This window comes from Oenanthe melanoleuca, chromosome 3 (assembly GCF_029582105.1).
Source record: "Oenanthe melanoleuca isolate GR-GAL-2019-014 chromosome 3, OMel1.0, whole genome shotgun sequence".
Taxonomy (NCBI): Eukaryota; Metazoa; Chordata; class Aves; order Passeriformes; family Muscicapidae; genus Oenanthe; species Oenanthe melanoleuca.
This window is the reverse complement of record NC_079336.1, coordinates 97,293,097-97,318,891: the sequence shown is the minus strand read 5'-3', so window position 1 is coordinate 97,318,891 and position 25,795 is coordinate 97,293,097. Positions and strand designations below refer to the sequence as shown.

Below are 25,795 nucleotides of genomic sequence, written 5' to 3'. Positions count from 1 at the left end.
TCAGCAGCTTGTGAGCATGGGGTAGGTTTGTGCCATTCATTTATTCCCTTAGTCACTGGCATTTCAACAGGAAAATGCAACACCTCCAGATTCAGGAGCTCCTAACACTCAAACTTTCATCTTCTCTGGCACAGCCACTCTTTTTCCCCCATGCTTTTCTGAGCTGCTGGTTAATAAATATAACAAAGTGCTGGAAATGCCTCTATGTCTATCTGCACCTTCATTTCTTGCCTAGACTCTTTTTGAAGGAGACCAGTGCAATCAACCATCCTCAAGCCAAGAGGATAAAAAATTAACAGAGCAAACTCACCTAAAGTGTGAGGGAATCCCTTCATCACTGCCTTGTGCAGATGGAAGCCAGGGAATAAGCATGTATGAACTGAGGAGTTAGAGAAGGACAGCTGAGGGCACCTGAACAGCCTGACCCAAGATTTCCAGGGTCAGCTGATGGAAACATGCAATCACTGACCTGGCTGGCAAGAAAAAATAGGCCACCTTCATGCAGAGCACTAAGAATGGAATGACAAGGAGGGGAAACAGGGATTTTATTCCTGTTGGATCTGAGCACAACTCAGAAGCAGATCTTTGGCGCCAGGCAAACAGCTCATCCTCCCAACAACATGAATCAAGGTGTTGCCTAACATTCACCACAAGCTTGGCAAACCCTGGCAATGATGGGAAGTGGCATTTCCCTTGGGAGGAAGAATAAACCACAGAAGATGCACTCTCAAGGAGCTGGACTCACCGTATTCATGGGTGAGATTTACACCAAAAGGAAAAGGCTTAATTCAAAATACAGAAAAACAGAAACAAGGTAATTTCCTACTTTATCAGGACTGTGAAAAAACAAGAAGCACCCCCATTGTTCACCACAGTGCCTTCACCCACTCCCAAAACTCTCTCTTGACTTGGCACCTTTCCCTACTACCTGAAAATGTAATTTTTTTCAAGGGGAGCAGCCTCCTTCCTTACAGCCTTAGAACAGAACAGTACAGCAGCCAGGACCCAAAACCATTGTAGTCTCACGACCAGCTTCAACTAATCACCCCAAGATCAAGAGACTTCCAAAGCAGAGTTCCTTCAGCGAAAACAGGTAAGGCTTGCATCTTTTACTCAAAACCACAGGCCAGGCTAAGGGACAAGCAGGCATGGTTTGTCTCCTCTGTGATCAGGACAATATTCCTTCTCATCCCATTCTTGAGGAAGGATAGCATGGTGACAACTAAAAGCAAACCCTCTCTCCAAGACAGCAGAAGATCAAAGAAAACCACACATCATGGCAATTATTAATTAAGTTTTTATGTTTACAGTAGTCACTTAACCCATAACCAAGGGGTTTTAATAAGAATTCTGATGCTGGAGTGCATTTATTGGGAAAGCTTTATAAGACCAAAACAGCTGCTCTAAAATAATAATTCCAAAGAAGAAAAAGTTGAGATCATACTGTGCTTTAAAAGTGAAATTACATGGTTTAATTTGCATAGCACAAGCATACGTCAGTAGCCAAGTTACAGGCATTGATAAAGCCCATCTCAGTTTCTGTTATTGCCTTTTTCTTCTAAATCTGAACAACTGGTTGCAGGTCTCTGCTGGAATCTACATAGGCTTACTGGCACTTGCTGTCCAGCAGCTCCACCTGGTTTCGCCAAGGAACAGTCAACACTACGAAGTTGCAAATGGTGTGCTAAGGAGAGAAAGAAAAAAGTAGTTAGGAAAATAAGAGCACAAAACAGTGTCATTTACCACTGTTCTTCATTGCTGTGGCTCTCCAGACAAGTATTCTGGAATAGCACTCTTGTGCTCAGAGCAAGTCACATCTCTTAAATAAACCCTAAGAAATTAAGCTGAGCAGTCAGCACTGCTGAGGATCAGGTTATCTCCTTTATCCACTCGGAGAGGAAAGCTTTCAGCATGGATAATACTCAAACATAAGCTCACAGGCACAGCTAAGCCACGTGTACCTGTGTCAAACCACTGCAGTTACCTTAACAGTACACACCAGTTTTGTGTTTCTCTTACATGCAGCTACACCTGTCACACATGCAGGAACATACATCCTTTTGCTGCCATCAACCGAAGGAATGAAAAAACTCAGGCCAGATGAAGGCAGAGTGTTTGGTGCTCCCACCCACAAAGCTCAAATGCCTGTCTAACTGCTTGGTGGGTGCAGAGAGATGGGGTGATCTACTTCTTTTGGGCAGTGCTTTGCCCAAAGGTCTGTTCACAGCAACACAAATCCCACAGGAAAGCATGCCAAGTATGTTTACACCATGTTTACATCACCATGGCAAAGAAGAGATGAGAATTCTGTGGGGACCTCAGGCTGAGAGCCAGGAGGCTGTAGCCTTGGCAGACTTTCCTCTCATACCCTTCTGATCCCAGATCACGACTACTTCTTAAGAGGACTGAGACACATGCACTGCTCTAGCCTGAGCCCCACTTAAACAGCCATTCTCTGGCGTCAACTGGCAAGACAAGTTCTGCAAGGGCACAACTTGCTTTGCCTCGTTAAGAATAAAGGCATAAGGTCTCTGATGTCAGCTGAGACAGACAGGGGACACTGACCACAGCCAGCTAGTGGGATGGGGCTGGAAACAGAGAGGGGTGGGTGTTAGCAGGCTGTGCCCTGGAGCCTACCTTGGCCATCTGGGGCTCCTCATGGAACGCACAGTGCTGGATATCAGTTGCTGGCTTTGTGCAGGTTGTCCGGGCAATCTCCACTTCCATTATGTACTTGACTCCAGCCACGATCTGGAACAAGACAAGTCAGTAGAGGCAACCTTACTCACAGAACACGGAAAAAGGCTCTCTGCCGAGAAAAGCCTGACAGAGGCAGGCACTGTTGCATGATGGAAAACAGATTGAGAAAGTACAGACGGAATGGTATGTGGCAACCTCCACGAAAGAAGCACTTGGCACCCCCTTGGAAACAGGAGCCAAATCCAAGTAAACATGTCCCACAAAGCAGCCTCCTTAGCAATAAGCAGAGACACGTGTTAACTCATGAGCAGCGCAGAGAAGCCACTGGCTCCTTCCATAGCGCGCAGCACTCAAGGTCACTCATACTGAGAGAAGTCAAGATACGAGACAGGGGCTTTTATTCACTTTCTATGAGGAGGAAAACGACAGCTTGCAGAGGCCCTGAGGCTGGCGGTCTGCCCTTTCTCCAAAGGGATCCGGCCGGCCTCATTCCCAGCCCCTCAGCGAGTGCCGCCCCCGGCCGCTCACCTGCTTCTTGGCGCTGAGGATCCGCACCACCCGGCTGGAGTACATGTCGTTGCTGGCCCTGTTGTACGCCGTCATGGCGAACTGCAGAGCCCGCTCCAGCCCTTCATCGTTCTCAGGGTCGTCGATAGTCTGCGGGCCGCCCAGCAGCCGCGGGCGGAGCTCGGCAGCTCGCACGGCGCCGGCGAAGAAGAGCAGGGCCGCCACCAGCAGCACCAGCACCGACGCTCTCCCTGCCGCCATGACTCCGCTCTGCCGGCTCCCCCTCACGGCCGCAGCCATTTTAAAGCCGCGGGGCGGGGCGGGCCGGGCGGTGTTTTGGGCCGAGCCCGGACCAGCCCGCCCCGGCCGGAACCCTGCAGCCCCGGTGCGTTGGCCGAGTCTCCCGCAGGGTCGGGGCGGGACGGGGAAGCGATAAAGCGGAGGAGAAGGGGGAGGATGCTTTCCCGCACGGGAAGTTGGAGGCTTTTCCCAGACTCATCCTCCTCGTGGGTTATTCTTGTGCTTATTTTCCTCTATTGTGAAGGGAAAACAAAAGCCACAGAGCATTTTAAGCTACCGGTGTAGCACAAAACACCTTGAGTAATTTCCTACCTCTGCCTCCGCGGCGCTGGTGTTGCCTCATCTGCTCTTCGAGGGGCCGAGGCGGCTTCCCAGAGGGATGGCTTTGCTTCACGTCTGCTCCCATAAACAACATTATGTCGTTCCCATCAGGAACCTCAAGTTTGGAAAGACAGGACTTAATATAGCATGAGGGAGCCCACTCCGGTGAAATTAAGGCCACACGGAGTTGTTAGGCTGAGAGAGGAGGAGGTTTTGCACCTGAATATCCACAGCTTGCCTTGTAATGGAAAAGGCTTGTCTGCTGACGGGAAAAGCTGCCTGCATGCCGGCAATATCCAGCATGGAAAAATCCCTGCAATTGGCAACAAACTGAGCTAACACTGACAGGACACTGGAGTTGTTCTTGTAGCAAGAGAAATAATCGTAGAATGGCTTGGGCTAGAAGGGACCTCCGAAGATCATATCACTCCAACCCCCCTGGCATGGACAGCGATTCCTTCCTCTAGACCAGGCTTCTCAAAGCCCCAGAATGAACATCACCAAAATCACCTGCAGACACCCAAACAGAAACAAGCGGCATTTGTTGGCTATTGCCAGTCCTAACCCCACTGCTCTATCAGAGGTGCTTTTTTATAAAACAGAAATTCACTAATAACCACATAAACAAAGAAGCTGGTAATTAAAGAACTTACCAAGCAACAGAAGACTCATGATAACATTGCAAAAGTTTGTAATATTGTATGCCATCAGTATAACCAGAAAAATAGTGGTTTAGCGTCTTCTTTTGTGCTTGATATTTGAACAATATCCAACATATTTTTGTCTGCTTTTTTGTCCATGTCTCCATTTCACTCAGGGTTGGTGAGCTTTTTATGATACCAGGCTTACTAATTTCTCCAGATAACCTCTTGCCTTGCCATTCATGCCTTGTCCTTTCTCTTGACGTTCCTCATCTCTATTTCACCATTCAAAAATATAGTTGTCAAACATGAAAGCTTCACTTCTACAACTCTAGCCATTACAATATGTGCATATGTGCAGAAAATACTTCAAATAAATGTTCTGTAGCCTCCAGCCAAAGCTTCTTACCACCTATATGGGCACAGAGATACTATAAAGTACAGTCAGCAGGACCACTGTCCAGTTGGAGAGTTATATGGACAGCTCTGTGTTTCATCTGAAAGATAAAATGCCCCTTTGAATTAATTGGTAAGATTTGTAGGATCAAGCCTATAAAGACATGGACAACAGAAATGGCAGATGGAAGTTGGATGGCCCACATCAGTGGGTAGTATTGTTCTGGGCCACGTCCCCAAGGTAGTTTTCAGGGCACAAAAATTAACTCAGGGGCTTGTGTTCGTAATGGAAAGAGTATCTTTAAATTTGGAGATTTCTCCACTTTGCAACTCCTAATGTGTACACAGGGCTATTTTCTGAACACAATTCCAGAGTTTGGTTAAACTTCCCAGAAAAATCTCCATTATGGCAGCCCCTCACACATTATCTGAGTGCCTCCCCTCCAGGCCTGCTATCTGCATTTGTCTAAAGATAACAGGCTTTGGCTGGTTGGCTGGCTCCTGCAGGGCTGGAAAGCACAGCCTGCAGAGCTCTAATCTCTGCATGGCTCTCCCACGGAAATGGGGCCTGCAGGAGGAACAACAGCTTTTGTCGTCACTCAGTAATGAAATAGCAATCCTCAGATACTGAAAAATAATCGTGCTCTCTACAGGTAGGAGATTACCTTTGAAATATCTCAAACCCAATACACTCTAAATGCCTTTTTAATCTGCTTTTTGACTCCTTTTTAAAAGACATCAATCATAAATCCAGGTTAGATTTGCCAGTTTTCCTCTGTCAAACTGGCAGCCATAACCAAATGCAGGATTTGTATAAGTTCACATGAATCCCAGGGGCTCATAAAAAGAAGGCCTCTTGAACAAGACAGTCAGCAGTTTATGAGATGGGTCTGAGAGTGATTCAATACCAAGCGCAAAATTATTTCACTGCAGTAGAAGAGTTTCCTCTGATTATGGAAACGAACCCATCCCATATCACCTTATTCAGTGATGGTGGGAGAAACAGAGAGAGTCTGCCTGCCTTTGAGACTTGTGGTCACCACTCCCTGCTCTGGCACGCAGAGGCATTCTTTTTCAGGAGAGGAATGGAGGCAATGCCATGACTTGTCCACGCAAAGAAAACCAGGTCTCTGTCTTGTCTCTCAGCTTCAGAACGGTAGCCTTTGAAATCTAGACGATGAAACAGGACACAGCCACATCTCTTCTGCATGTACACATACCCTCACATACTGGCAAGCTCTTGCCACAAGCCAAAAGCCAGTAGTGGCTTTTCTGGATAGGCTGAGAGGTGATTGCTCAGCTGAAAAACAGTATGTACCAGGAGAGGCTTCAAGGGCACCAAAGGGCTGCTCTGAACATATTTCTGTGCTGGCAGTACAACTGGATTATAAAGACCCCCCCTCTCAAGTTCAAAGACTTCCTAAATAAGCCTAGCACTTAGTGCTGAGTGCACCTTTTGGGCAATTCAGTGGGAAGAGAGCTATTGAGAAACACAGGCTGAGTATTGAGCTCTCTTGAAAGCACAGCCTTAGATTTCTTGGGAGCAGAAAAAACAATTAACAGAAAAGAAGTGCAGGTAGTACCGAGGGCTGTTTAGTCACTGGTGGTCACTTCTAGGAATTAAGTGCCAAACATCTCTCAGTACTGATCTCAAGTAGGTCAATGATTATCACCTTGCAGACGGTGATTTGGGACCTACACAGCCCTCTGCTGAGTCCTAGGTTGCTCATATCACTTGGGGTGACAGCAGCACCTACTTTGAATCCCTTTCCTTTATGCCAGTAGAGAAGATAATCTGCCTCTAAGAAATGGGTATTCACTTGCAGGCATCTGATTAGTAGTTACTGCTGTTAATCTGCCCTTATGCCCATGAGTGGAGGCATTATTGTTTACATACAAGCAGTAAACAAAGTAATTGGCAGCAGGAAAAGCTGCATTTCAAATAACTGCATGCAATCAGTTATGCTCAGATTGTGCAACTGAAACAGTGAAGCCACAGTACTGAAAGTGGGTGCTGGTTTAAGTGAAGCACTGGCGCACTTGGGATTTTAGAAAAAAATCCCTCTGCAGCAGTATCCTTTTTTTACTCTGAGAAATACAAATACCAGCACAGCAATAGCATATATTCAAAATTATCACCAGAGATTTTTTGCAATCTGGTGCCTTTGATGGCTACATTAGCTTGTATATCCTATGAATAATTTGGCCATTCTCTTTCCCCCTGTATTCTTATGTATTTGTTTGCCTCAGCCTGCAGGAGAAATAGCTTTGCTGTGTAAGATTTGTGTTCATTAGTTCTTACTAGATGTTTTATTCTTCCCCATGAATTATTTGGTTCAGAGCTGAAAAGAAAATGAGTTTTGTTCTTGGTCTCCAATCCAATCCAAAGCATGGAGTGTGTGTTTAAGCATAGCTTGAGGACTACCAGTGACTTCACATGACTAAGAAGCCTAAAATGAAGTGTATGCTTGTGTGCTGTGCAGAAAGGGGCCCTGCAGCAGCCTGCTGTTATACTAGACTGGGACACAAAGAGTAGAGCTCCGAGGCTTTGAAGATCCTTGGAAGCCCAGAGGGGAAAGCAGTTCCTCTGCAGTAGCACTGTGTCCTTGCAGAGCTCCCCCAGGCTCTCCAGGAGTTGGTTCACAGTCACACCACACTTGATCTCTCTATTAATCAAATAATTTCTCTCCTCCCTTAGCAATAGCTTGTAGTGTAACTTCACTGGTTTGAAGTTCAAGGGCTTCAGGGCATAGCACAAATTTGAATGTTCACTCAGCATAGTATCACGATTTAACTACACATATTTATGATGAAGGCCCTTTTTCAAGGACAAGACTATAAATCCCCAATCCTTGCAAGAGCACACAATTAAAAGGCCATCCAAGACCTCAAGTTTTTCATTGGCCCAAGTCAGCTCCTCTGCTATGATCCCAGCAAAGCAAGCCAAGTACTGCTTTGGATTGCATGGCACAGCACAGACAGACACAACTGCTTTGGTTTTTTCATTATGAGGTTGGAGAGGTGTGTTTGATTTTTTGTTTGGTTTTGTTGTTTCATTTTAAAGAGACAACTGTTGTGCTCTCAAATAAAAGATTTCTCATTGCAAGACAAAACAGTGGTGCATAGCCTGGATATTTTCACAATCCCCATACACAACCAGAGGTACAACCTCTGTTGTAAGTTTTGAAGTGGTTACAGTTCCTGTCTGCCCAGCATTTCAGAGCAGAAAACTCTGCCTGGTTAAGGCTTTATTGCAGGGAATGGGGAAGCAAGACTTGGATCTATGAAACATCTGAGTGCAGAAAACAGCCTCTTTCTCAAGGGGCTGACTTGCCAGCAAGTCTCACTGCTTCTTATTATGAAGGACTTAAACTCTTTTCTGCATTGTGCCTGTTGGATTTGATGCATGGGAAGGGGCAGGGACACCTATTGTGTTTAACAATTTCAAAAGAGGATTCATCAAGGTAGCTTGCAAACAAAACCAGTCGCCTGTACCAGACAAACTGGGATACTTGGCCACTAAGATTTTTCCCTCAAAAAGGAAATGAAATTGTGAATAACCTCAAAATGCACCCCACCAGTTGCTCACTCACTGCTCTACACATGCACATCTAGCTAAAAGACCAACCCACTCCAAAACATGAAAGGGCCTTTCAGAAGAGTATGTATTGTCACACATAGATAAGATTACTGCATAAATAATCATTATTTAATTGATATACAGTTTACCTACAAGCCATGCTACAGCCCACATTTATAGTTTTATACAGTTTTTACAGACATCGTGTGCAACTCTAATTGGTTCATGGTTTTCTTGCCGATTACTCCATTGGTTAGTAAAAGGTATTTTACTTGTCTATCAAATTTCTCTATTCTTGGTTAGTTTACATATTTTGTTCACTGATTCCCATGAGATAGAGTTTTTGTTTTATTGCAGGGGCAAACAGTTCTCTTACCAGAATAGCTTGTTTTGTTGTTTTCATGCTTAAGATTGTTTTCACATGGGAACTTGCAAGCCACTTAGCTGCACATTGAAGAAGTGACAAGCTAGCTATTAATTTAGCAGAGAGCAAGACCTGATTTTATGAGGCATTTCTTTTATCATTTATCGACCTGACTGCAACACACAAAGACTTGCACAACATTCTCCCAGCAATCTTATGTAAGACATGTCTGTAAAAAACAGACCTAATGCACTAGATTAACTGGAACAGAAATAATTAAAATGTGTAAGCATGAGGAGAAAAAATTGTGAATATTGAAAAAACAAAATTCCTTCTCAGATTCCCAGCTGGCTAATAATTAGGCTTTGATTAACCTGACAACAGGGCAAGGACAAGGAAGCTTTTGTTTCACTGCAGATTATGGGAGAGTTGTGTCCAGCTCCTGTAGGAAAAGCAACATGGATCAGGTGTTTCATTGTTAAGAGCTCAGCTACAGTGCTGTGGTGTTGATGAGCCACAGTTCAGAATCCCAGGACAGGTCAGCTTGGAAGGAACCAGTGGGTCATGTGGTCCAAGAACCCCGCTCAAGCAGGGTCATCCAGAGCACATGGCACAGGACTGTGTCCAGGCTGTTCTTGAGTATCACCTGTGAGGGAGACTCCACAACCCTTGGCACCTACTCTCCCTTTGGCAATTCCTAATGTGTACACAGGGCTATTTTCTGAACATACTTCCAGAGTTTGTTTAAACTTCCCAGAAAAATCTCCATTATGGCAGCCCCTCACACATTACCTGAGTGCCTCCCCTCCAGGCCTGCTATCTGCATTTGTCTAAAGACAATAGCCTTTGGCTGGCTCCTGCAGGGCTGGAAAGCACAGCCTGCAGAGCTCTAATCTCTGCATGGCTCTCCCACGGAAATGGGGCCTGCAGGAGGAACAACAGCTTTTGTCGTCACTCAGTAATGAAATAGCAAACCTCAGATACTGAAAAATAATCGTGCTCTCTACATAGATTACCTTTGAAATATCTCAAACCAAATACACTCTAAATGCCTTTTTAATCTGCTTTTTGACTCCTTTTTAAAAGACATCAATCATAAATCTAGGTTAGATTTCCCAGTTTTCCTCTGTCAAACTGGCAGTCATATCATAAGATAGTATAATGAATAGCAAAGTTTGCATATGTTCACATAATGGACTGGCGCCTGAAAAGACCCTGCAACTTATTGTGAGATGTCTGAGGGGAAACAAAATCCAGAAGGCTGTGATGATACATCACTGCACCAGCCCAGCAGCAGCACATCATATGCAAAGATGCTTATTGTGCAAAATAGGTTTCTTATTTGACTAAGAGTAAACTAATAAAACATACAAACACACATAGACACCTATCAAATAAACAAAATCCTACCTGAGTGAGAGCAGGAAGGGGAATAAAAATTATGTGTGGTCCTTTATCCTTGAGAGATTTCTAAAAGCCCAAGAGCCACTCAACTGTCTGTTACTTTCTGATTAAGTAGGCAGTCTCATTTGGATAATGCACTGACATTATGCATTCAGCCCTTCCTCTTTTGTAGTGCTGGGGGACCTCCAAAATCAGAGAGGACAGAATGAAGTTCGGCAGCTGGATGTGGAATTAAGTAACCACACTGGCACTTGGTATTTTCTTTCCATTTATTCTGAATCATTTGGTGTCAGGCTCAAGTATTCCATAGGATACTTGGATACTGGCTGTTAAGCTTCAGGACTCCACTTGATCAGTTTTTTAAGTAGTAGGAAATTACTCAACAACAAAAAGGCCTGATTAACATTGCTGCACTTCACTTAGGAAAATAAAGCAGCTGGGCATGCCTTGAGGCAGTCATTACAAGGACATCACAGTGACTTCAATACCAAGCAGCATTATCCACCTACAGTTGGTACAAAGGAAGAAGACTGGAGGGTTTGCAGCCCAGCACTTCAGTTCTGGGCTCAAAAACACACAGGCAGCCACATAATGCCATTTTCTCCAGTGTGGTAATGCTTTCTTGATGCAAACAGCAGGAGTAACACCTTAGCTATCCTTAACTTTCAACAATGAGAACATATCTCTTGAATCCTTTGTTGGCTTCCCAGAAAAAATTTAATTCTCCCCCAAAATACTCATCTAAGCTACTCACAAAGACGTCTTGTCTTTTTCCTTCAAATTCCAGGATAAAATTTTGCTTGGATGAAAACCTAATGCAGTGGACAGGAAGGCAGTGCACAAAATCCATATCTTTCTGCTGCTTGCCCCTCTGTCCTTCTGCCTGGATCTTGCTGTTCCTGCTCTACAATGAGTTGAAAGGCAGAGCTGTTAAAAGAGCTGCTTCCTCCTCCTAGGCTGGTGCATTTGCAGACACTGACAAGGAGTTCAGTGTTTACATGCCACAGCCCCAAACATCATTTGGAGTTCATGAGACTGAAGTCAGCTCATGCTGGACGAGGACTGTCCTGTAGGATCTTTCTACATTGTTCTTGAAGATCCAGTCCTTCCTGGAGAAGTAAGCTGTGAATTTGGGGAGCTGTCAATATGGTGATTAATTGAACTTCTACTGATGGCCTGTAAAGCCAGTACAAGCAAGGTTATTGTCCAACACACAAAACAGCTGAATACATTGAACCAGATTTGACTCAAGGCCCAGAATTAGGAGAAAGAGATTGAAAATATGCGTAATACCTCTCATTTAATCGCATTATTGTTTATATTTCCTTCCCTAAGCATATTTTCTCTCAGCCACAGGGGGAGAGTCCCTCCAGGAGGTCATTGTTAAAAAGCTGAAATGTGTATTTCATGTATTTCTGACTGATCAACATCAAGGACTTGCTCCATGCATGCAATAATCCAACCTCACATGTAATTAACAATGTCCACTTTAATAATGGTCAGGAATGCAGGCTCTCTTCCCCTCACCTCGAAGAATTTTGGCAGTGAAAGGGTCCAGTACTTCAAGGTCACCTCAACAGTCTAAAGTTTGGATGTAATTCACTTCTTTGTTGGCACAGCCTTGCACAAGGTTAAGGGGTGCTTTAATTCAGCTGAAAACCAGACTACCCTCTCCTCAGTGAGGTGAAGGCAGTTGCTAGGGCCTCAGTTTCCAGAATCACAAGAGCAACTAAAACACTGTCCTATTATGAATGCTGGCCTGCAGGCTGCTTTAGAAGAGAAAAAAAAAAAAAAAAAAAAAAAGGTTGCAGACATCTTACGATCATAGAGATAATTGCAGAAAAAATGCAGAAAACATCTACACAGTACCTCACCTGCCTGAAACTCAGGGACTCCAACAAGTCCTTAAAGAGACAACTTAGAAACTCCATCTCCTCCATCCTGAGCAACACTGGGGCCCTTCTAAGGGGGTTTCTATAGCCAAGTGAACATCAGCCAAGGGCAGGTGGAATGGGTGGTCAGTGGATCAGTCTCCATTAAGACACAATGCCTGTGTAACTGAAGATTCCAAAGCAGAAGATTTGGGGAAGAAAGAGCATAAGGATTCTCACTGTGAGAGAAGCAATACCAGGGGAAGCACAGCCCTTTGCATGAAGCAGAAGCTGAGGTTTGCTGGGAATCCACAGAACAGAGGAAGCTGAGAGAGCAGCCAAAGAATAATGACAGACCTCTAAGCTGCCCCAGTTTTGCTCCCTTTCTGAATCCAGACATCTGGCAGGGTCCAGAGATGCTTCCAGCTCTCACCCCTTGCTGTTCTCCCTTCTCTACCCAGGCCCTACCAGCTCAGCCACTGTGTGAGACTCAGTGCTGGGGTGAGTTGAAGCCTGTGGCAAAAGGGAGATCCCACTGAAGACAGAAGCCTCTGCACAACTCTCTGACCCCACATCAAAGCCATTTTTCCAAAAACCTCTCACCCATGCTCAAGAGAACAGCACAATTAGTCTCCCCATCCTCTGTTGTGAAGTCCACACTCTTGGATTTAGATGGTGGAAGTGTCCTGCACTGTAGGAGTCACGCAGTCACCAAACAGCTGAGATTAGAGACTCTGGAAAGAAAAAAAGAAAAATAGAAGTAAACCAACAGTTGTTCTCAACTGAGTTCTAGGCCAGGAAGAAAGAAATTGAATGATTTACACAGGGTTCCCAACAATCATTAGCAGGGCTGAGACCCAAAGGCTCAATCCCAGTGATCTTGGTAAACAAGTAACTCTTGTTTCTGCAGCTGCTGCTTTGGGGCTCATCTCATCTATCTCTCCCCATGTGTCTGTTCCCATTAATACCAATTTTAAAAGAACCTTGCTGCTTTTCCATTGCCATCCCTGCTGCCAGCCATACACCATTAAACAGAAGAAATAAGAGGCTTTGCTGTAGTTATGGTTTTGCCTTTTTTGTAGAGAAGGCATCCCGCGAAGACTGACACAGCTGAATACCTGCCCAAGCACACCAATTCTCTCAGCAGGAGTTTTCAGAGGGAAAAATTAAATTGTAGCTGTATAAAACACTAAGCAGACAATGCCAGTGATTATCCAGCAAAATAATATCAAAAAGCACCAGCAGTGCTTCCAAAGGAGCATAAGGTGTTCTGAAGAGTTACCATGCAAAGGTTGACAAGGCCCTTCAAGAACCACATATATTTTGTCCCTTTTACTCTTTGGCTTCTCTGTGAGACCTCTAGGACCAGACCAGTCCTATAAAACACTGAAGTTACCTCACATTTTCTTGAAGGTAGACATATTCCACACAAGCTGACAAGTGCCTCCTTTCCCTCTCTTTCCCAAGCCATGAAAACTCTGGCCAAGCTCCCAGTTCATTTCTCTGACTGCATGACAAGGGAGCACTCCTTGGAACTCCACTGCCCAAGCATCCCACTGATTGGAAGCCTGTCATTCTGCTTTCCCAAAATCCTAAGCAGGACTCTGACAAATAAGATCAAACTAGCCTATGGTTAAGATATTTGTATCTCATGTATAGAATGTCAGATGTATAAGATCTGCCTGCAGATCTTACCTTAAAAAAGTAACAAAAAACATCTGGGAAAGAAAATCACACTAGTGTTAGTACTTTGTATATCTTAAGCAATGGATAATCCAGGTCTAAACAGTGGGTGATAGAGAGAATGTTTTTCATCCTCCAACTACTTTCACACCACTCTACTGCATCACCAGGAGTATGGCCACAAAGTTTGCCACTACAGATCCTCAGGGACAGTTCTGCTTGGAGAACTGTAATTTCTTCTCTGTGAATTCCTGCACTGTGCATGTCTTTCACAAAAATTCAGTCATCTCCTCTGGGAAAACAAAAAAATGCAACAGCTTTCCCAGTCATGAGAAGATGAGCTCAAATGTGACTTTGGGTGGCTGCACTGAGTCACTTGGAAACATCCCATGCTCAGCTGGTAAAAGGCAACATCCAGGTGGAACATCATCCACAACCCAAGGTGGAATTTTATAGCATATATTTTTATGCTCAATATAAAGCTGGAAAGCAAAGAACAGGGTGACAAAGCCTAAATGAGGGATGGAAGAAAACACCAAATCTGATGTAAACATCAAAACCTAATCAAATGAAAATCACCAGGCAGAAACATTAAAGTCCAGAAGGAAAGAAGAATGAACCAAAAAAGTTTCAGGATTAAATTCTCGACTCAGAACAGAATAAAATTAGTTGAGGAACAAAACAAGAGACAAAAAGGGACTCATGTAATGCTAAAGAAAGTTTGGAAGAAGTATTCTCAACAGAGAAATATATATTTTTAAAAAATTATTTTCTTTTACAGAAGTATTTACTTGTTATGAAATCAATATTGTCTAACAAATAAGAGACTAAACTCTGATTCCAAAATCACATGTGCCCTCATGCTTGCAGTCAGGTCCCAAAAGTCAGACATTGATACATTTCCAAACTGCAGAATTTCTAAGCCAATCTAAGGCTGTTTGTTTGCAGTCTAAAGCTATGAACCAAGTTTTCCATCCTGTTTGGTTTTGATTTCAACATCCTATCTGGAACATTCAGCTCATGTTTTCATGTTTTTCTAAGCAACCATGAGGGTTAGAATTTTTTTTTAATTAGAAAATTGAGTTTCTTATGCAATGTCTTTCTTCCAGAAGCCTTTAAGGAAAAAAAAAAAATACAACATCCTGAGACTGCTGAGAAAGCCATAAGGCTTGGTAACCACTGCAATATGCCATAAAAAATGCTTTCCATTTCCCCTCTACACATAACTCATTTATTTCTGTAAATCAGTCTCTATTCTAAAGGTTTTACTGCAGTATTTGCTGAACCAGTGTACTACAATGAATAATAATGGGAAAAATTCTCCAGAAAGGGAAAAAAAAGTAAGGGAACAAACCCCAACCCCCAAGACTCAGCAAGCAAATATCATTGATCCTATACCTATCATAGGCAAACAAACAAACAAACATCTGTGCTTGGATGGGATCAAGACATTGTTTTATGAAGAAGAAATGCTCCCAAGACCACCATAAAGTCACACGGAGCCCATGAGTGCCAGATTTTAAGTGCACTTCTCAAGGGAAACTCAAATAAGTGGAAAATCACAAGCAGACACAAAGCCTCTCAATTATTTCATCAACAGTTTAAAAGAGCCCTCTGCTGTGTTTGTTCTGGCTAATACACGAAATATCTAAGCCCTCATGAAAGTGCAAGTGTTGAAGCATGGAAATAAATGATGAAGCAAGTTCTCCCACTTTAGGAGAGCTTTGGCTTTTCTTGTCCATGGATATTCCCATACAGATACATGCCAGCATATGCTGGTCTTCTAACATATGTCCCTAAACTCACCCTAACTTGAAACATTTCCACTTGTCTCCTCTGCACAGAGTCAGAAGGAAGCCACATTGGACTGAAAAGTGCCAGACCTGTGTCCTTGGTTTCCAGGAGAAAAATTGTTCTCCTGGGAACTACCTGGATTTTGAAGGACTTTTTTTCTCTTTCCTGGCATGATGTGACTCAGTTTCCAACAGACAGCGCACACAACCATTGTGTATTTGTGACAGAAAGAGTCTAGGCCTAAGATGAGAAGACTTGACATCTAGAGATGTCTTTCCACCCTTCTGTCTGAGTGCTACAGAAACCTTTTCTGAGGATGTCCTTTGACAGACTATCTGAGGACAGGGACAGGAATTACACCATTTTTTATGCTGCTTTTTAGGAACCTCCAAGAAAGGACATTAATTTCTTGCCCAAGTAATTTGGTCTACTGCTTTGCTATCCTCAGAAACATTTTGCTGGTTCCAAACTCTGATGTCTCTTGCTGTGATCTAATACTAATACAGCTATCAGGAACACAGAGAACACATTACTTTGCCATAGCTAACCTCACATCAGTCACACCATTCCCCAAAAAGAGAGCACAGTCATTTTTCCAAACTCATTGTAGTGTTCCGACTACTAATCTTCCACCAATTATTAATTAATTAATCATTATTCAATTATACCTATTGTATTTCAACTATACCAGTTATCTTTTCCTCCAAGTGTGACAGACTTGTCTCCTCAGCAAAGTAGGAATGTGGGAGGTTGAAATATGTGTTTGTGAAAGTGCCAGGTAAGAACAGAAAAGAAGTCAGGCTTTGGAAGGCAGGAGAGTAGATGGAAAAGGTCAGAATTACATTGTCTGTGGGAGTAAATGCTTCAGCCCTGTAATCAAACAGAGAGAGTCATATCACTGTTGATTAAAAACTCAAATCATTACCAAACTAAATATACTGCATGTGCCAACACTCTTTCTAGAAGCACAAGTGCCACGTTCTTCTCTGTAGGTCAACTAGCAGCAAGGGTATGGCTGCAGGCAGACCCTGCTGTTCTATCAGCAAGATAGACAAAACTGCCCAAAACCACCAGAGTGAGGGAAAATGCATTGCTGTCACCACATTTCCACCTGCTTACTGTGTTTTCTCTCATTAGCCAGCCTCAATATTCCCATTCAATGTTCTCCCCTTCCTAAGAAACATCCAATGAAAGAGCAAAACTCATACAAGCACTAAAATAATATTTTTTTAAAGCCAGAGCTAGCACCACAGAATCCAGCCCTTACACAAGAGTTGGGCCCCAGAGCAAGCACCACAGAATCCAGCCCTTACACAAGAGTTGGGATTCGATGGAGACTGAGGAATTTTTTTGCCATGTTGGCCTGTTTTCTCACCATTGGACTGGTATGAGGAATGGGAGCTCCCTGGTGGCAAAATGTGAATTTGCAAAGATGGACTTTCAGTGGCCCCGTGCTTTTTCCTGCTCTCATGGAAGTCTTAGCACTACAGGAACACAGTCCTGTGCTGCTCTCTCCCAGAGCACTGAGACCAGTCAGACCTGAACATTGAACACGATGGTGTCTACTGCAGAGGTGCCTTTTCCAGAGCCCAGCACAACTCCCAGCTCCTCCTCACAAACCTGGCATCCCTTTCTCCTGCCCAGGCATGCAAGCTGTGCTGGGACACACATTCACAGGCCAGGAGGTACCAGCCAAAATGCAACAGAATTTGGATAAAAAAGAGCTTGGACTGCCATGATTTTCACAAAACAAGAGACCTCCACTTTTTCCTACCAGATTTGTAGCACTGCCTTCTTAGGCAACAGTCTCAATTAAGTGCCAAGCAACTCTTAAACAGGGTCTCAGGGGATCTGGAGGAACCAAACCACTCCATCTCACACAGACACTCTCTCTCACATATACATTTGCTCCTTAAGGCCCACCTTGGCATCTGGTTTTGAGCTGTGTGCCACTCCTCTCTGCCTGAAGATCAGCAGGCCCACAATCTGGACACTCCTGCCATATCTAGTGCCTTCAAGGGACGTGGAAAAGAAAGACAACAGTGACATATCACCAGTCCTTTCTGGCTTATTCTCTGCCTTGCAGCCCCAGTACACAGGTGAATGATGTTTGTGCAACCTTGGACAGCTCGTTATACCCCCAGCCCAAGGCAGAGGTCTCCTGCCCAGCTGCACCTCCAGCAGCTGTGGCAAATGCCAGGAGTCTTCATGAGTTCAGGTGGTGATGAGCCAAAACCAGAAAGGATGAAATCCACAGAAGGTTATTAAAAGTAGAGGCACAATGCCAGACTCAGGGCATTCCTGCCTGCACATGGGCAGCTGGCACCAAGATGATTTCCTGCTGCCAGCAGCTGTCTATCCTCCCAGGTATCTCCTGCCAGGAGGAGGACACCAAGCTAGACAGACCTCTGATCTGACCCAGGACAGCTCTCACGGGAGCAGACCTGTCACATCTTGGGCTGTAGCAGCCTGCCCTTGAGCAGTGCCCTCTGCAGCTCTCTAACGCTTCTTTCCAGACTGAGAAATTGCACCATGCTCCAAGAAAGACCCAGACTTGGACAAGTTAGTCTCTGTAAAAATAGTCACAGCAGCTAGGGATAAACAAGAACATCAGACAGGTGGGGCCCAAAACCTCGGGGGGGAAGAGGAGAAAATAAAAAGTAAACACAAAATAGTTGGAAACTGCTAGTTTGCATCTGACTGAGAAAGTCAGGACTGCTCTCTGACAGATTTACAAATTCCTTTCACGCCACCAGATGGTGCTGTGCCTTCAGTCACCAGCAGGCAGCTGATCTGAGACAACAGCCCTCCCTCCGCGTCCGATGGGCACTGCCCTCAAACTGCCGGGAGAAAGGAAGGGACAGTCTCGCTCTGCCCCAGGGCCTGGCTCCCCAGCGGGACATCTTCCAGCTGCACGGACACTTCCACCTTGAGCCGGGGCGAGGCTGACGCTGCATCTGGGCCTCAGACAGTCGGGATTCGGGAGAGGAGGGGAAATGAGCCGGGAAGCTCATGAAGCTGGAGGGAAGATAAGGACTACCTTTTTGAGCATTGCAAGAGCAAAGCATCATATGTTGGGAGAAAGACTTCTAAGATGGGCAATCTGGCAGGGGTTGTGTTTTGGTTACATTCAAGTGTTTTTGAACCAGCAGAAGTGTCAGAGCCCTAGGGAAGGATGACAGGGTAGCCTGCTCAGGGAAGAAGTTGCTCTGGCTGGCCAGATTCAGCTCATACACCATCGACTGGCAAGCTGTGCTTCCTGGCCCTCTTCAGAAATGCAGCTGTAACCATGCTCCTTCCCAGCACCCACATGCAGCTTGTTGGGTGGCCACCCATGCAGAGGTGTGGGCTGTGCCACTCAGGGAATGCAAAGGCTCAGAAGGAGACCACTGCTTGCTGAAGCTGGGAATACACAGGCTCACCCAGGTGGTCCATGCCCCCACACCAGCAGCCTTTTTACACTCCGTGTGCCAGAAGAGAGCCAGCACACCAAGCACAGGCCACCAGTACAGATTCAGGCACACAGAACAGACCTAAAGAGGCTGGTGGGAAAAAAATGCTCCACTGACACTACCCTGTTTTTCAGTGGAGACTTCCCACAGCCACTTTCCTGGACAAGACCAACCACAGCAGGTATATATAGCTCACCACGACCCAGCTATCAACCCAGAGCTATAAATATAGCTAGAGCAGAGATACAGCTATCAAGCCACTCTTTACTCCATTCATAATCTGTCCACATCCTGCAAGCCCACAACACAGATAGGAGAGAGGTAAAGGAAACTGTCAGAGATTCCCATCCACTGCACACTCACAGGAAACACAGCAAGACCCTCTTCTTTCCCAGTGTGTCTCTCTGCAATGTCCTCCTACTCTTCCGCCTCACCTGGCAGAGCCCAAGTGGCAGTAGTAGTAGGAGTGTTATCCATCCATGTGTGAGGCTCAGGTTCACCAGGAAAGCAAAGCCTTTTTTGAGACTCTCTGACACATTGGAAGGCAAAAACACTGATATGATTGCTCCCAGTACCACCCATATCACCACTGGTACAGCCAGCTCCCATAGCACTCAGACTCACCCAGATCCAGGCTGTGGGCAGATTTGTCCTGCAGCCCATGCAAGTTGTGCTCCACAGGCACTGCCAGTGCTGTAGCTTCTCTCCAGTGTTACAGCAGCCATGGCTCTTGTTGGGAAATGAGTGCTTACCTCTCCATACCCACCTCTGCAAGTCAGGCCTCCAGTAACCACCCTAAATTCTCAGAGCATTCCCCAGAAATCAGTCAATGCTACTTAATTATCTTTTTACAATTTTGAAGGGCCTTTCACTACCCTCTAGCAAATCCTTCACAGCTATAAGCCTGCTGTTGATGACCATCCATCATGCTGACTAATATGTCTCATTGCTTCCTTTTTCATTACCCCATGCATTTCTTATGGCTAAATAAAAAGCATATTAAGGAGGGGGATTTTCCAGTCTATGCCTGTACATCACCTTGCCCTATACATGGGATAGTGCTAATTTACCTCCCACCTAATCTTACCCACAGAAGCCCTCCAAAAAATGAACTCCCAATTTTAACAAGAGCCAAGCTCCCCCCATTGGCTGTCTGAGCCCAACTCAGACAGGTTCAATAAGTGGCCACAGCCCTAAAAAATACAGACAGGCCTGCAGTTCCCAAGCCAAAACAAAGTGCCATCCTGCATGAGCAACACACCTCCCAAAGGTTTCATTATTCTGATGCAGCTGAGCACAAACCCTGTCATAAGAAAACTGCTACAACTACCTTCTGTCTGGGTTACAGAGGGTGAGGAGTGGAGGTTCACTAACTCAGGAAATAATTATTAATGGCATTGCAGATAGCAATTACTAATGGCATCAGCAGTAACCACCTCCACACCTGGAACAAAGCCCACATAAGACACACGTGCTTATCCTCCAAGAAATCCCTGCAGTCGTGCCGCATTCATTGTAGCAGCACTATCATCTTACATGCGCAGAGCAGAGATGGCCCGAGGGGTCGGGTGTTACCCTGTAAAGGCAGTGAAGAATTCCTCACACCGACACAAATTTCCTGTCCGAGGCTGGGAGAGCCCTGCAGCCTCTCTGGGCTCAGCCCTCTCCCTCTATAAAAGGGGCTGCACACACAGCCCTGTCTCACAGCAAAAGCTCTGGAGCACAATCCCAGGGAACGCTGCAAAGCATTTGGGTAGTGCAGGCAGAGATGTTGCTTAAAGCTTTACCCACTGGTTCAAGGCCTCACTGTACTCAACATGAGTCTCCCTTCTCAGACTGACAGGGATTTGAGATCCAATTCCCGTGGATGTGGAGAAAACACATCATTTTAAGTTTTGTACATTGCCCTGTTTTGAGGATTTAAGTGAGAGCTGAGCAGTGGCCAGCCCTTAAGCTGATTCTGGAGCAAGATGCATTTCATTTTCACCATAAAAAGTACTTCAGACAGGGTAAGTGGCAACAAAATCAAAGGGAAATTTAAAAAGCCAGGTAGGAGAGTAGCTTGATGACATTCTTGCTTACTTAAATTAACATGAAGCTGTTCCACTGCTGAGCTGCCTTCTTGTGTTATCTCCTCCTTTGTCTTTCTAGTGGAGAAAATACCCCGGAGGTAATGAAGCACTGAGCTAACTTTCCCATCCCACTCAATCCAGACCAATTCTGATGAGGCTCATAAAATTCACCCAGTTTTACAGCAGCAAGCAAGGTCAAATTTTAGTCTGTTTGCTTATAGCCTGCAGTTTTTACCATGCGGAAGTCAGAAGGATTGCAACCTGCAGAAATTCTGGAAGTTGATAACAAATTAAAGGGAATATGAGTTCTGGCATTCATGTGTAGCAATTTAAGAACAGCCTTTTCATTAATGTAAAAATATCAAGTATTGATAAGCAATATCTAGCTCTGATCTGCACTAAATCTCCAACTGCAATACAAAAAAAGCAGGAACAACGGTAACACCTCAAAAACAGGAAACTAATGTAAAGGGGAAAAGCAGCTTGTCCAGACTCACGCCATGGACTAGGATAGGGCTTTGAACCAGACACCAGGCTCTGGTTCCTGAATCCTGTCTGCTGCACCACCTCCTCAGAAAAGGGATGGAGTACCACACCAGTTTCCGGAAATCACCCTTGGATTCTCCTATCCCCAAATTTCCCTTTAAGTTTTTACTCCAGTGCACTTGCTAAGCAGAATGTTTCAGCAATGCACAGCCATAGTCTCCTTGTGGGGATTTTTCTGCCAGTGAAATAGCTATGACTGTAAGGTTTACAGAGACTTTCTGTTCTTGTCTAAAATTATCTTTGCTGATCCTTGCGACGCCAAGACCACAGAGCAAATATTCCACAAAGCCTGAGAAAAAGGCACGGTATTTCAGGCATACTCAGCTAATGTTGTTACAGCAGCATCCATCAGCCACGAGCAAAGCTCTGGGTCACCACCATGCACAAGGGAACACTGCCTATTCCTTTGCTGCATCAGACAGCACAGAGAGTCAGGGTGCTCTGTGGTTGTTCAGCCAATCTGGAGCCTCTGTGCTCCCTGCTCCAACTGCGAGATCAGGACAAAAGTGGATGAAAAGACAGCAGGTGGATACAAGCAGATGGGGGAAGCGGGGCTAAGAGGGAGACAACAGCAATTAGCATAAGCAGCGGCAGCCTCAGCTCACCAGCTGCTTTGCCGATTGTCTGCTTCCCCAATTTCCAACAGCAAAGCAGCAATTTGCCGACTGAGCACAGTCAGTAGCCAAGGCTGCTCCTCAGGACTGAAAGCATCAAGGAAAACAAACGATTTCCATGGTACAAAAGCATGGCTTGCAGGACTGTGTAGGAGTTTGCCTAAGTAAGGCATAGAGCACGCAGCTCAAAACAGACACCAAATACTTCAGAGCGAAAGGCTAAAAAAGGAAGGTTTTAGAGGAGGAAATGAGTCAGTAGCTTGGAGGACGGGAGGGAGAGTTAAAATAGCCGAGGCATATAAAGTAAGCAAGTAGTCACCATCTCAAAAGCTACAAAGTCAGCGAATTGGATGTATTGATCTCAGGTTTTTGTTGATGTAGGTTCTCATTCAAAAATGGAGTCCACGGGTGATTTTTTATATTGACCAGGCTGGATTTTGAAGTGATCTTTCACTGGGCAGACATTTGCCAGCTGCAGCTCACACCAGTGTTTCTAACTGGACCTAAAGTGGTCCCCACCAGGATTGCTGGAATCTCTCAGGGTCCCCCTTGGCTGAAGGATGGATTTTTTTGGGGGGGCGGTAGGAAGAAGGGGGGGGGTAGTTTCAGGCTGATTGCAAATACCATTTGCCTTAAGAGACTCACCTTTCATGATGGCTCATCCAAATGTACAGTATGTGCTTCCAGCCTAGCTTATTTATAGCACTAACACTATGGGGAAAAAAAGGGCAAAGCTGGTTCAGTGTTGAAAAGCAGAAGAGCTAGTAAAAAACCCTCTCTTCTCCACAGTGCAATTCACAGCAATCATGTCTGTCATTGTGACAACCTCGTACTGCACTGAGAGGCTGGGGACAAAGGGGTCTCACTCCAAGAAGGCTTTAGCCTCACTCACTACACACCAGAATAACTGAAACAGGGTGTGCAACAAACTAAGCCGGAGGTGTTGGTGTCAGAGTGGCAGTAACTTCCTCATCTCTGCCCAGGTCCTTGTCCCATCCAAAGGCTGACACTGACAGAGAGGGAACTCAGAAACAGAAACAAAATTTCCTCCTGCCCTCCCCAAACCCTGGGTTCAGGCACCAAGGCAAGAGCTACAGAACAGCTTTGACAGGACCCTGCTGCAAGTTGGGGCTGAGGGGGCCCCAGCACTACAAAGGGTTGGGCTGATGCTTAACGTGCTAGGCACATGAGGAGAGGGCTGTCAGGTCAGGGAGCAGCACAGGGCTGGAGAAACAGGCTGGCTTTCCCTACACAGCCAGCAGCACAGGACTGGCATGCAGCAGGGGTTCCCAACCTGCCACATACACTGTTAATCCCCAGCAGGCAGCTCTGGGGCAGGGCTGGAGCTTGCAGTGCTTGTGCTGGAACAGCAGTGCAGGGGCAGTGGAGCCCTGTGCTAAGGCAGGCTGGTACTACCACAACCACACATTTGTCCATGTCTCTTGGTGCACAGTTCCTGCCTCAAAGCAGCACATCTGCTGTATTTAGCCTCACTGGGCTGTGCTGTTTTGTCTTCTGGGGAATGAAAATTTCAAAAAGCCGTTGTAGCTGTTGCTGAGTAAGTGCCCTTCCCAGAGCAGGCACATCTCTCAGGAGGCAGGAAAAAATGAGAATTTTCCCTCACTCTGCTGATGAAGGAGTTCTTGTCCCTGCTGAATTTCCTTTAACCAGTTAGATACTTTCTCAACCTACTGCGACCTTTCTAAAACCACCTCTCAGAACAGACTGGCCAAGAAGCAAGTTCCACCTCATTTGCCCTTATAAGTACACAGAATTAAATAGTCCCAGCTCTGTTACCATGCCTTGCATCATCTCCTCCCCAGGATGTCTCACTTCTGTACTCCTGTCAGAGTGAAACCCATCTCTGAAAAGCAAGCCTGGAGCAGTAACAGACAAATTACCCACATCAATTACAACTAGAAAGCACAGCTGCCCCAGGTTTCTGCTTCACCCCACCAGAGATGGAGATCTGTTGTGGCACTGCCACACAGCACTGACCACCACTGCCTTGATTTCCTCTCCAAGCCACAATCACAGCAGGGAGGCAGGGCCAGAAGTTGTCCAGAGAAACTTACTCACAGGACTGCAGCTCCCTACTATACAGGCACTTTATCTGGCATGTTTTAGAACTACGTTTCAAAAGGGAAAAAAGAAAAAAAAAGAAAATCAAACACGACCTTGTTCATTCTTGTTAATACTTCCAAAGTAAGTCAAGATTTGGGGTCAAATTTAAGCATTCCTTGATTAAATGTATCAGAAACGGGCCTAGAAAACTATCCACTCAGGCTGATTAAAGTCTGAGTCACGCTGGTAGGTTTTTTGCTAGTTTCATTACAAATCTGATGCAAGAGCTTTTGCAAAAAGGAGTCCCTGGCAGGAGTAAGTCACACAGCACAAGAGCCTAATGAAACAGGATGGCTTTTTCAATGCACCCATCTTCAGCGTGAGGGCTTTCAGCAACTTCTTTCTCATGTGAACAGGCCTAAAAACATCTACAAAGAGCATCTACTGGGTTAGCCTGCAAAGAGGGGAAAAAATCAAATAAAAATTAAACCCCTTTAACTAGAACAGCAACGTGGATGAAAATTGTAAGGTAAGCATTGCTCACACCTTTAATAGTGAAGCTTCATGATGTTTGTAATATTATTGCCTCATACCCCAGCTCTGAAAACGTCGCTGTCGAGTCTTGTTTTTGTTTCCTGCTTACAGGGAGGCAAAGACTCAACAAATAAGCTTTGGATGCTGGGGACTTTTTGCTCATCGACTCAAGCCTGAAACATCACTGCAGTCAGGATTCGGTAATTAAAACCTAACTTTCTATACATTTTGTACCATCAGCAGATGCTTTTTTACTCTGATTACAAGCAGCCTGAGCCTCCCTGCCCAGAAACATTAAGGAACGAGTATTTTCGTCAGGGCAAGCAGGACTGCCATGAACACGAAGCAGCAGCTTCTCGGAGCGCCCCGGGCTCGGCAGCAGCGTTTTCTCAGGGCAGCCTTTGTCTCCGAGGACAAGCCGCTCGTTGTTTGGGCCGCCGGGGTGAAGCGGCGCTGGGATCCGGAACCCGCGGGTGCCGGCGGGAAGCACTCGGCTCCTGCCGCAGCAGCCCGAGCCAATCAGCGCCGCCTGCCTGAGATCGCACCAAAGTAGGTAGTGAAAAGCCCTCGGAGGAAAAAAAAAAAAAAAATAGAAAAAAAAAAAAATAGAAAAAAAAAAAGCACCAACCAAAAACAAAAAAACACTCCCACACTTCCGCCCAGCCGCCCGCCCCTAGCCGCTCCTGCTGCTGCGGCCGCCTCCTCCCGCAGGCTCCCCGCCCGCCCCATGGCCACGGCCGCCCCCTGGGCCGCTCCCCGACCCCCTCACGCCTGCCCCAGCCCCTTCCAGCCGCGCTGACAACAGCTCAAACCCTTCTCGTGCCCTCCGCGCTCTCCCTCACGGCGGCCCCAGCCCCTCAGCTCTGCCCTCGGTACCTTCCCCAGCGCCCACCGCGGCGCACCTTGGAGCAGGTAACCCCGCCCACCCGGGCCGGGGCGTGCGCCATTGGCC

General features: G+C 45.7%; 1 protein-coding gene across 4 annotated transcripts; it reads right to left on the bottom strand.

The window, feature by feature from the left end:
* Positions 1-1,279: 1,279 nt before the first annotated feature.
* On the bottom strand, positions 1,280-25,766 carry CST3 (cystatin C). Of its 4 annotated transcripts, XM_056488431.1 has the most exons (6): positions 25,720-25,752; positions 24,856-25,409; positions 12,688-12,818; positions 3,229-3,740; positions 2,638-2,751; positions 1,280-1,684 (listed from the first exon to the last, which is right to left on the bottom strand). In XM_056488431.1, exons 4-6 carry the CDS (start codon positions 3,505-3,507, stop codon positions 1,607-1,609), a joined length of 471 nt encoding a protein of 156 aa, XP_056344406.1. In that variant the 5' UTR covers positions 3,508-3,740; positions 12,688-12,818; positions 24,856-25,409; positions 25,720-25,752; the 3' UTR covers positions 1,280-1,606. The 4 variants fall into 4 exon arrangements, with proteins under 4 accessions (XP_056344406.1, XP_056344407.1, XP_056344408.1 ...); XM_056488432.1 differs by lacking the exon at positions 24,856-25,409 and having other exon boundaries at positions 25,720-25,766; XM_056488433.1 differs by lacking the exon at positions 24,856-25,409 and having other exon boundaries at positions 25,656-25,724.
* Positions 25,767-25,795: the final 29 nt, after the last annotated feature.

Coding starts and splice junctions, on each gene's coding strand:
- CST3 (XM_056488432.1), bottom strand. CDS start 3,507: ATGGCTGCGGCCGTGAGGGGGAGCCGGCAGAGCGGAGTCATGGCGGCA. Junction 2,752..3,228: donor TCCTCAGCGCCAAGAAGCAG/GTGAGCGGCCGG, acceptor GTCTTGTTCCAG/ATCGTGGCTGGAGTCAAGTA. Junction 1,685..2,637: donor AGGAGCCCCAGATGGCCAAG/GTAGGCTCCAGG, acceptor TTCTCTCCTTAG/CACACCATTTGCAACTTCGT.